Source organism: Sphaerodactylus townsendi, linkage group LG01 (genome assembly GCF_021028975.2).
Source record: "Sphaerodactylus townsendi isolate TG3544 linkage group LG01, MPM_Stown_v2.3, whole genome shotgun sequence".
Lineage (NCBI taxonomy): Eukaryota > Metazoa > Chordata > Lepidosauria > Squamata > Sphaerodactylidae > Sphaerodactylus > Sphaerodactylus townsendi.
Genome location: NC_059425.1, coordinates 26,746,635 through 26,758,977, shown reverse-complemented (window position 1 = coordinate 26,758,977; position 12,343 = coordinate 26,746,635). Strand labels below are relative to the sequence as shown.

Below are 12,343 nucleotides of genomic sequence, written 5' to 3'. Positions count from 1 at the left end.
TGCACAAAAACACCTGAGGAAGGAACTGTGAACTGCAGGTCTCTGAAGAAATGGCATATACATTTTCTAAATAAATACATTTCCTAAATAGCAGCTTTACACTTTGGAAGCAAAGACTGGTAATCTAATGCACTGGCTCACAGTATTGCAGCCAGGCAGGGGCAGAGCGAGGGGGAACGGCGCCCAGGGCACGCGTGCATCCTGCACCCATACCACGCCCCCACCACGCCCACACACCAGCGTGCAGCCAGGGACCAAATTCTGTGTCTTCAGACAAGAGGCTGGCCAGCCTAGCTAGGGTTGCCAACTCTGGGTTGGGAAAGTCCTGGAGATTTTAGGGGTGGAGCCTGGGGAAGGCGGAGTTTGCAGAGGGAAGGTATAACGCCACAGAATTCACCCTCTGAAGCATCCATTTTCTCCAGGGGATCTGAATTCTGTCATCTGGAGATCAGCTGTGATCCTGGGAGATTTCCAGATCCCTCCAGGAGGCTGGCAACCACGTGGCCCGCCCACTTGCTAACTTGTTCTTCCGTGGAATGACAGCGTCCCGTTTGATGAATGCTTTTGCTGTTGCAAGTCTGGAAATGCTGGAAAACTCTTAGTCATCAAATGTAGTCATTTAAAGGGTGCCACCTTTCAGGTTCTCATGACAGGTACCAACAATCATATAAAGCAAGCCTCTGTGAAACAGACTATAATTCATATGCACACACACAGTGTTGTTCCAGAGATGATCCCAATGTCACACCAAGGCTCCACCAGAGCTTAGGGTAAACCCCTGTTCAGCCTTGGGTGGCCTCAGAAAAATTACCATATATACTCGTGTGTAAGTCAACCCAAATATAAGTCGAGGCACCTAATTTTACCACAAAAAACTGGAAAAACTTATTGACTCAAGTATAAGTCTAGGGTGGGAAGTGCAGCAGCTACTGGTAAATTTCAAAAATAAAAATAGATGCGGTCGGCCGCTATTTGGGGGTCTCTGCCACTGACCCCCCATCTCACCAATCCCAAGGTCTCTGCCACCAACCTCTCCATCCCAAAGCTTTTCCAGCTCACCCAGGTCAACTGGCTGTCACCCGCTGAGAGCCAGGGGCCAGCCACCGCTGAGAAGAAGGCAGAGGCAGAGAAAGCAGCTGAAAGGGGGGAGGCAGAGAAGAAGGCAGAGGAGAACGAAGCAGAGAAGGAGGCTGAGAAAGCGGCTGAAACGGGGGAGGCAGAGAAGAAGGCAGAGGAGAGCGAAGCAGAGGCAGAGAAAGCAGCTGAAAGGGGGAGGGCAGAGAAGAAGGCAGGAAAGAGCGAAGACGGGAGAGGGGGAACACCACACAAGAATTAAGTGGGACCCTCACTCTCATATAAGTCGAGGGGGGCTTTTTCAGCACAAAAATGTGCTTAAAAAGTAGACTTATACGCGAGTATGTAAGGTACTCTCTTTTTCTCAGAGCAGATGTACATGTTATAGTAGTAAAAAGCATTTCCTCATCTTAGTGTCACAAAGAGAATGCTGCATAAGGAACACATTCTCGTTATAGAAAGAAAAAAAACCCTTATTTCACAGTTCTCGCTGCCGTCTCTGGTTTTAAAATGCTGGAATCGAGTGTCTCGTTCTTGCCTTTTCACTTCTCTTTTTCTTGCAAGAGTACAAACAGTCCCTTAAGCCAAGCAAGGCCTTCTTCGGCCATCCTCGTCAAGTCATTCTCTTTGTTAAGCATGGCCTCAAAAGGCCAAAATGCTCCGCTTGCTTAGCCTTGCCTAGGCTTCGCTGTCCCCCAGGGCCTCTAAGCATCACCGAACATATTTTAGCATCTCCCTGTGTTCAGCTAGAAAACTCAGCAGCAGCAGCACCTGCCAAGCTGCCAGGCAGGGTGGATCTTACTGCCAGCCCGCTTGGAAACTGGAAAAACCACCTTGCTCGGGCTGGGAACAAGCTGTTCCCCTCTCGGTTATGAGGGAGGCAAAGTGTGGAATTCTGGGAACAGGTGTTTGGCTCTCTATTCTGGGGGCGGCTAACTGTGGCCTAGCCTGGATCAGCCAAGACAGACACGGCACAAACACAGGAACTAGGGCTGCAAGGTAGCTAGGGACCACCATGCTATTCTCCAATTGTCCCCAACTGGTATACAGGAAATATACTGTTCCAAGGATCTCTCAGGGCCACAAACACATTCTTCGCACATGACATGTCAGGAATTTACCGCATTGGTGAACCTGCGCAGTTAAATCAAATGGTTGAGATAATTACAGTTTCCAAATGCATCATATGCTCACGACTGAAAGTTCTCATCTTAATTAGCCAGTTTATAAGAGCTCACGCAATCCAATCTGCATATACACACAGAAAACGCATGTTTACACACACATATTTCAACCAAGTTTTCATCTGATTATGGATTGTACATTTAAAGAAATCCCCTATGCTGCACAGCTAATAAGACAATCCGTGAAATTATTTCTTTTATGTGAATGATATTAGAAATACCACTGCAATGGTACATGGGATTTTGCATGTAGAGACACACATCAGCATCTCCCATGAGATCCCTGGCAAGAGGACCATGCCACCTGAAATTTGGAGAAGAAGTGTTTAGATTTATTTCCCTGCCTTTCTCAACCATAAGGAGTCCCAAAGCAATTTACAAACTCCTTTTCCCTTTCTCTCCCCACAACAGACACCATGTGAGGCTGGTGGGCCTGAAAGCCTTCTGAGAGAGAACTGTGACTAGCCCAAGGTAGCCCAGCAGGCTTCATGTGGAGGAGCAGGGAAACAAATTAACTTCACCTGATTAGCAGCCCTCTGCTTCCCAAGGCAACTCTAGCTATTGAGAATTGTCACTAAGAATCAAACACAAGTCACTCTCATAGCCTATGACAAAATGTTACCTTCATATTTTACATAGTCAATACTTATTTAATGAAGCAGTTATACCCTGCCTTTTTCATGGTTCAAGGCAGTTTAGCAGATAATAGGAGACAATGCCAATCATTCAGGCCAGTGTGGGGTACTGATTAGAGTGCAGAAGTAGGGCTTGGGAGACTCAAATTCAAGCCCTCTCGCCATCACATAAAGATCATTGGGTAATCTTGGGCTAGTCACTGTCTCTTAATCTAACTTTCTGCACAGAGTTGTGTGGATAAAAAGGAGAGGAGGAAGGTACACTATGTATATAGCCTTGAATTCCTGGGAAAAGGGTGGAATACAAATGGATAGAGAGACAGATAAATAGATGGATATTTTAGATTCGTTCAACGCCCATCATATAGCAGGAAGAGAAAGGGAGAATGGATGGAGAGTTCTAATCCTTTCAGTGATCCCCGCCCACTCCACATGTCTACTTTTGCAGGAAAGAACATGGCCTGATTCTGCCTCTTGCATTGGCTGCTCTAAAGGCACTGAGCTCAGTGATCCAGGGGAATGCTAAAGTACTGGGGGCTTTCCTTCCACCGGCCATCAACCTCCATCCATCACTGTTACACACAGAACAAGGGATGAGCCAAGCCAAATACTTAACATGACCCTGCTTCCTGTTACCCTAAGCTAGCTATAACCTCCAAGCCCTGAACGAAGGCAAAGAGACAATCTGGTCAGAAATTGGTATTGGAATTCCTGCAGGGGACAAAGACAAGAGATACTCCTTATAACAGGGGTCTGCAACCTGTGGCTCTCCAGATGTTCATGGCCTACAATTCCCATCAGCCCCTGCCAGCATGGCCAATTGGCCATGAACATCTGGAGAGCCACAGGTTGCAGACCCCTGCCTTAGAACCATAACTCCTCCAGGAGCCCAACAATAAAAGGAGATGCCACTCATTCACATGAACAAAAGTGGGGTGTTGAAGATAAAGTGGTGAAAAGGATAAAGTGGCAGATTAGGGCCATGGGTGAGCTGGGTTCAAATCCCCATTTCTTCTACAGGAGCATGCTGGGTGACTTGGGGCCCATCATGAACTTTCAGCCTGGCTCACCTCATAGGGCTGTTGGGAGAGAAAAGTGGGATATAAATAAACTGTAAATGCATGCATGCAAAAATTAAGGGACACACCCAGCCAAGCCTCTGATGACCTCCGCTGACTCCTGCCTGCATAGTTCCACCTTAAATTCTGTCAGTTGGTTACTCTAGAGCAGGGGTAGGCAGCCCCCCTGGAACACATACCAACAGCAGCAAACTGGGCCATTTTGGTTGGCACCTCTGTCCAAGAAAGTGAGGCACCGCAGAAGGCAACAGGCACGGGTTAGGCTTGTCTTTGCCTCCCAGATGTGCCCAGTCAGCAACCGGGTACAGGATGAACCCCCTGAGATGCCAGCAGCCCAGCTTGAGCTTGGCTCATTTCAAGTGTGTCTCCAAATATCATCCCCGACCCCATTTTGATTGTCAGGACACCAACATCTTCACGAGTAGACACAGCATTTGGTGGTGGGGGAGGTGGCATTTGGGCCAAAAGTGGTTGCCTTCTCCTGCTCTACAGTGCTTAAATCAGGGACTGAATTTTATATACACATAAAATCCTGAAAGAAACATTTCGTCACACTCTAGATTGATCAGCAGCCAGGATGGGTTGTTAATTGAAAGCTCTTAAACTGTCTATTTTATATGATTATATGGAAACACAAAAGAGACATCAATGCTATGAAAAGGCTTTTCCTATTCAATATCCAGCCCAGCATCAGAATTGCCTTGCTGTATCAAGACAAAAAAAAATCCATCAATGTACTGTTCCCAGTACCAGTTGATCCAGTGGTTGGAGGAGGAGGAGGAAGAAGAAGAGTAGTTTGAGTTTATATCCCCCCTTTCTCTCCTGCAAGGAGACTCAAAGGGTCTCACAATCTCCTTTCCCTTCTGCCCCACCCCCACCCCAACAAACACCCTGTGAGGTGGGTAGGCTGAGAGAGCTCCAAAGAGCTGTGACTAGCCCAAGGTCACCCAGCTGGCGTGTGTTGGAGTGCACAGGCTAATCTAGTTCCCCAGATAAGCCTCCACAGCTCCATTGGCAGAGCAGGGAATCAAACCCGGTTCTCCAGATTAGAGTGCACCTGCTCTTAACCACTATGCCTCTGCTGCTCTAACATGAAGACACTAACATGAAGGGGATCGCTACCCCTGTTTGTATGTCCTTGTCACTTAATCTGCGGTATGCAACTTCAGAACATGGAGGCTCTATTTAACTATCATGGCTAGCCACTATGGCAGCCTTTGCAAAGTCATCTGGGCCTGATCTACACATGCAATATAGCAAAGCAGTTGAGTGGACTGTACCACACAGGAGTGCAAACATGGGATCACATTTTAATAACTTCCCACTATGTAAAAGATTCTATGTAAGCTAACATACTAGGGACCTCCTGTTCGCTGACGTGCTAATTATTGACTTTCTAGGTGTGTGTTTTTTTCCTTCCCTTTTTCATTGGTTTTTTTTTTTTAAAAAAAACAGAGCCTGTCACCTAAAGCAGTATAGTCCAGAATTTAATCACTGCACCCTGTTTCATTGCATGTGTGTGCAGGCAAGAGATAACAGCTATTGCCTTGGCCTGTGGTAGTGCATTCCACATGTTAATTATGCACTCCATGAAGAAGTATTTTATTTTGCTTATCCTTGATCTATTGCACATCTAGAGTTTTAGTATTACAAGCATGGAAAAATCATTTATGTCTCTCTCATCCCTGTCATCATACCATTATCATAAATCACATAATTAGACAGCTACAGATACTGAAGTTTCACTTACTGAGTCATTCGCAAAAGGGCACCAAAGCTGTTTGTATATTTCCACATAATTTAAAATACTGAAACTTAGCATGTCAGTTGAGAGGAATCACTCCCAGATTCCCAAAAGCCACAAGAGGATTCTGAACAGAGTCCACAAACTTTTCAAAGGGGAAACAAGCCCAGCACAGCGAGAGTGAGCAGATGTACTGGACAGGAAATCAGCAGGATCATGAATACATGTGGTTGACAATCTGGAGAGGATCAGAACAGGGTTGCCAAATCCAAGGAGGAGGAGGGGAAGGTTTGGATTTATATCCCCCCTTTCTCTCCTGTAAGGAGATTCAAAGGGGCTTAGAATCTCCTTTCCCTTCTCCCTGCCCCCACCCCACAACAAACACCCTGTGAGGTGGGTGGGGCTGAGAGAGCTCCAAAGAGCTGTGACTAGCCCAAGGTCATCCAGCTGGCTTGTGCTGGAGTGCACATGCTAATTTGTTTCCCCAGATAAGCCTCCACAGCTCAAGAGGCAGTGGGGAATCAAATCCAGTTCTCCAGATTAGAGTGAACCTGCCCTTAACCCTGCCCTTATGCTTGGCCCCTGGCAGGGGATGGGGATGGGGCGGGAGGATGGGGTGGGGGATGGGGGGTGGGTAAGACTGCCAGATCCAAATTGGGAAAGTCCTGGAGATTTGGGAGCAGAACCTGGGGAGGACAGAGACCTCAATGGGGTACAACTCTATAGAATCCACCCTCCTAAGCATCCATGTTCTCCAGGGGAGCTGATCTCTGTAATCTAGAAATGAGCTGTAAACACAGGGGGTCCCCAGATCCCACCTGGAGGCTGGCATCTCTAGCACAGGATAGGGGCTAAGGAAAAACTGCACTAAGCCACAGTTGGGCGGTGTGCATTTGTGTGAGCCGCTTGGTATTGTAACGTCATCCCCCCCTTACAGGGACTGAGCGAGGGGGAACTGCGCCCCGTGCCCCCCCACGCCCTCGCAGGGGCACACACCCGGTGCGTTGCGCACCCCTATTCCCTTGGCGCTACGCTACTGCCCCCTTAGAAACAGTGTGCAGTTATTTATTTACAGCATTTCCCAGTTAATAACTGGGTTAATAACTCACACCCTTTCATGCTTAGTTAGACGACACACAGTGCAAACATTTCCAGAGGAATAAACAGCATAGAACAGGCCTGCTTAGGACAGCTTTCTGAGAAACATTGGTATGGATTCTCCCTTAGGCTGAAGGAAACGCCTCCAGCCGATGGAGGCTTCCTCCAAGTTAAGAGGCTCTCCTGCAGGAGGAAGAGCCACTTAAGTAGGAGGAAAACTCCTCAGGCGGGGGGAAGGCTTGAGATGTAACTCAGTGCAATGGTAGGATACATGCTATTGAGACGCATGCTCTAAGCACGATTTTTAGAAGTTATGTTTAGAGAGTGCTACAAGTCTTTCAGCAGTATGTTTTATTTTCAAGTAGCTTCAGAGCTTCGAAGGGCTTTGGTAGAAGAGGTTTGAAGGTGGCTGTTGCATAGGGAGATGTGGCATTCACCGTCAGGGGCTTCCATAGGCCATGTGGAACTAAAATACTCACTGACTTCTAATGCAAAAACAAAAACCCCTGGGTCTCTAACAAAGCCTTGGAGGCAAGGTTGCCAACAGGTCTGGAAAATATGCCCCTTTCCCTTTAACAGAGGATTAACAGGTGGAAATGGGCCAGTTGAAGCTTTTCAAGGCACAGAGACAAATAACATCTCAGGAAGCCTCTATTAAAGGGGAATTTTTCTCCAAACCTGTTGGCAGTCCTTCCTGTGAGTTAGTCAATGCAGCTCTTATCTCATGCCTAAGTCTATCACTACTTTTTCAGCCCGCAAAGTGTAAAGCAGGGGTCTGCAACCTGTGGCTCTCCGGATGTTCATGGACTACAATTCCCACCAGCCCCTGCCAGCATGTGCTGGCAGGGGCTTGTGGGATTTGTAGTCCATGAACATCTGGAGAGCCACAGGTTGCAGACCCCTGGTGTAAAGTGATGTAGGGAGAATCAGTTTTCAAGCAAGTTTTCCTAACTCTACTTTGGTTGCAAAAACATTTCTCTTCTTCCTCTTCACATATAGTTTTTTTACATTCCAGTACTGGTCATCAGAAGTTACAAAAAAAAAAGATGTTTCATACTGAATGGGGCAAGTTCATACTTTCAGTCATTATCTAAGTATTTCAGCCTATTTTTACAGCAGCCTGAAGTAGAAAAATAAAAACGTTTGCCTTTTTTTTCTTATACATTCATCGAGTTTGCCATTTCTCCTCCTCCTCCAGTCAGGGATGTCTCCATTTCAGCCACTTACCAGCTGCTCCCCTGAGAGAACTTCCAGCAAGCGCAGCAGCATCCGTCCATCCCGCAAGTCACTGTACAGGTCACTGATACGGCAAGTGACTCGGGCCAGGTGAGAGTTGACCCATTTGGTGAAGGTTTTCTTCTGCACAGCTTCTCGCTCATCTGCAAGACAAAACCCGTTGCACAGTGAATGATGAAGGAAAAACATCAGTCTAGCACAGGGGTCTGCAACCTGCGGCTCTCAAGATGTTCATGGACTACAAATCCAATCAGCCCCTGCCAGCATGGCCAATTGGTCATGCTGGCAGCGGCTGATGGGATTTGTAGTCCATGAACATCTGGAGAGCCGGAGGTTGCAGACCCCTAGTGTAGCATGTTCAAGAGTGCCACAACAGAGGCAGAACATGCCCTTGCATCCAAAAGGTTTCAGGTTCAATCCCAGGTACACATGAACCTGCCTTGTACTAAACAGGAGGTTTGGTCCATCAAGGGCCACTTTGTCTACTGAGACTGGCAATGGCTCTCCAGGGGCGCATCAATAGGAATATAGTGTCCAGGCTGATGGATGTAATAGTACCTCTCTATTCTGCATCGGTCAGAATCACATTGGCTTTCTTGGCTGCCACATCACACTGCTGACTCATGTTCAGTCTGTGGTCAGTAGATTCAGGCAGACATCTTTCATATCATCTGCTACCGGGTCTTTTCAACTGGTGTTGCCAGGATTGAACCTGAGATCTTTTACACGCTAAATAGATGCTCTATTACTAACCCATGGCCCCTCCTGTGTTCAGAAAGGCTTTGCTCTGCCCAAGATTCTGGGTGCTGTTGGTATAAGAGTAGAGAATGCTGAACTTGACAGAATCCTGATCCAACTTAGTATAAAGCTATTACTGATGACAGCCAACATGGTGTAGTGGTTAAGAGCAGGTAGATTCTAATCTGGAGAACTGGGTTTGATTCTCCACTCCTCCACCCAAGCGGCAGAGGCTTATCTGGTGAACCAGGTGTGTTTCCACACTCCTACATTCCTGCTGGGTGACCTTGGTCTAGTCACAGTTCTTCGGAACTCACTCAGCCCCACCCACCTCACCAGGTGTCTATTGTGGGGAGAGAAAGGGAAAGGAGCTTGTAAGCCACCTTGAGTCTCCTTACAGGAAGGTGGGATATAAATCCAAACTCCTCTTCTTAATATCTTCATCACTGAAGTGCCACCCACACCAGTGAAGGAAGCTCCATCTTTTTCTGTTTTTATCTTAGGCACGTCTCTACTTCCCCACAATAGATACCCCGCATCCTAGTAAATCAGGATGAGTCCTTATCACCGCAGCACGAATCAATCTTATAAGTGCCCAAACATTTTCTTTCGCCTGCACACTCCCAGATCCAATCGCCTGAGCTGCAATGAAATCACATATTGTTCATAAACATTCTAACCACTTGAGGAAAGAAAGCGAATGCTGGGAGGCGTGCAGTTTTTGTGTTGGAAGTGAAAGGTCAGTCTCAGTTTGAGAAATTCACACTGACTCAGGGATTGAAGGTGGCACAGCATTGCAGACTTCTGTTCTCAAAGTGTGCATGGTCCCCAAGGAAATGCTCCTTTTGGAATACCCCCCTCACCACGAGAAGTACCTAATATTGTTTGCTTATGTTCATGTGACTCTACTGCTGTAACCTTTCCGGCAACGTACACAAAGAAGGAACAGAAGGAGCCCTAAACTAGTAACAGTGATATTCACATAGCGTTCAAGTGTGACAGCGTGCACTCCATTGTACAGAGGTCTTATCCTTCGTTTTCCTTGCTCAGTGTCCTCATCCAAACTCCATCACATTGCATCACAAGCAGTGGTGGGATTCAAATAATTTAACAACCAGTTCTGGTGGTGAGATTCAAATCATTTAACAACTGGTTGTATACAAGCACCATTTTAACAACCGGTTCTGCCGAAGTGGTGTGAACCGGCTGAATCCCACCACTCACATTAACAATTCAAGACCTCAGGCTTATATATACATGCAGTGGTGGGTTGGGTTTTTTAAAATTTAAATTTAAAAAAATCTTTTGACATATATTGCCTTCTCCCCCGCCCAGAAGTAATTAAAGATTTTAAAAGTGTTGTTAGTTGAAACATAGGCATCAATTGGTCTAATCCAGGAATAGGGAACCTTTAACACTCAAAGAGCCATTTGGACCCGTTTTCCACGGGAAAAGAAAACACTTGGAGCCGCAAATAATTTTTGACATTTAAAATAAAGAAAACACTAAATGTATTGGGTTTTTTTTTACCTTTTACTCCGCTCATTCTGAGAAGCGCATGGATGCACCCGCCCTGCTACCTGCAGGGCGGGCAAGGATGAAGCCAGCGGCTCGGCCTCGCTGGCCACTGGGTAAGCGCCCGCCCCGCTCCAACAGGGCGGGCGAGAGGGGAAGCCCACGGCGCGGCCCAGCCGACCGCGGGCAGTTGGTGCACCTGCCCTGCTGCCTGCAGGGCGGGCAAGGATGGGACCTGTGGCTTGGCTCGTGGAGCCACAGTGCAAGGGCAGAAGAGCCGCATGTGGCTCTCGAGCCGCAGGTTCCCTACCCCTGGTCTAATCAGTGACAGTTTGCATTGATTAATTGGTGGGGGCCAATTTTAACTAGCCTGGTAAAGAATTAAAGCTAGGAGAATTTATTTCCTGGAATTATTCTGGTTCTGATGCGTTACTGTTGGAGGGAATTAGAAAAAGCACAAAGGGATCTTTTTCTGCTAACAGTGAGTCATTGAGCATGGGTCTATTGAACCATACGTTCACTGAAGCATCTTCACAACACTCACACAATGATACAAGTTTAAACCATATGAACATTTATTTAAACCAGTTTAAAGGAGATGATTAATCAGCTCAAACTAAGGGTTAAAATGTTTTTGCATCTGGCTGAGAGAAAAATGTCATGTTCCTATAATAGAGGCTTAATGGGCTATTTTTACCAGGTGTTGCTGTTAGTTATTTCTGTGGCAGGAAGCCTCCTCGTCTCATTTCCACGCATTAAGCCTCTATTAAAAGGGACACAACATTTCCCTACCCCCAGGACAGTCAGTGATTAAATGTTACCCTGCTTTTCAGTTACATTAAAAACAAACCTCCCAAAGAGGCTTACAATGAACTCCAGAACACGAACGACAGCATGGAGTTTAAAGGATCAGGAAATTGGGGGTGGGGGACACCTACAGAATATGAATAATAAAAATGGCAACAGAATCAAAAATTCCCAGCAATATCATCCATGTTTTCTCAGCAATCACTATGCGGTGAGCAGAAATGTCTAAATTTTATGAACTGAAATCAAACGACTGAGAAAGAATCGTTTTTACCATCTGTCTAAAGAACAAAAGGAATGACACAATACCAAATGAGCAGCTGCAACAAACAGCCCAACAAACAAGAGTCAGTGTGTTATAATAATTGAGTATCAGCCTGCAATGTACGAAACCCTGGGCTGCCAACCTCCATGTGAGGCCTGGAGATATCATGGCATCACAACTGATTATCAGACGGTAGAAACCAGATACCCCAGATGGTGGTCACTTTGGTGGTGGATTCGACAACGTTATACCTGTTGAAATCCCTCCCCAAACCATGCCCTCCTCAGGTTCCATCCCTCAAACCTCCAGGAATTTCTCAACCTGGAGTTGGCAACCCTAAGGAAACCGGAGTTTGAATCCCTATTCTGCTACAGAAACTTGCTGAGGGACTCTGGGTTAGTCACATACTGTCGGTCTAACCTACCCGACAGGGTTGTCCTTGTGAGGATAAAACTGAGAAAGAAGAATGTTGTTAGGCCACTTTGGTTCCATACTGGGGAGAAAAATTGGGTATAAATGAAGGGCATAAATGAAGGTGCTCAGGAGCAGCAGCAGCAGCAGCAGAAGGCCATTGCTTTCACATCCTGCATGTGAGCTCCCAAAGGTACCTGGTGGGCCACTGCGAGTAGCAGAGTGCTGGACTAGATGGACTTTGGTCTGATCCAGCAGGCTCTTTCTTATGTTCTTATAAAGAAACAATTTCCCACAGGCCTGGGGAAGCCAGCAAGTGGGCCCTGTCATATGCTGTGGCCACGTTTTATAGTGGGGGCTAGAGCTGCCAATAACCCTGAATAAAAGCGTTCTATCCCTATAATAGAGGTTTAATGTGCAGAAATGGACAGTTTATTTTTGTGGGAAGGAATGAGAGCTGCCAGAAGACTGGAGGTAACCCCCTCCAGACCAAATTAATTCACGTCTGTTCTATCCCACCACCTTTTTCTCCCAGAGTCCTTTGCTCCCTTTTCGTC

At 46.6% G+C, this 12,343-nt stretch overlaps 1 protein-coding gene across 1 annotated transcript in view; it reads right to left on the bottom strand.

Annotated features, from left to right (window-relative positions):
* Positions 1–12,343, bottom strand: part of SPTBN2 (spectrin beta, non-erythrocytic 2) — a 115,024-nt gene that overhangs the window by 59,282 nt on the left and 43,399 nt on the right. The window contains exon 4 of the mRNA XM_048504517.1: positions 8,042–8,193. Within this exon, the coding sequence (XP_048360474.1) occupies positions 8,042–8,193 (152 nt within the window). The remainder of the gene's footprint in view (positions 1–8,041; positions 8,194–12,343) is intronic.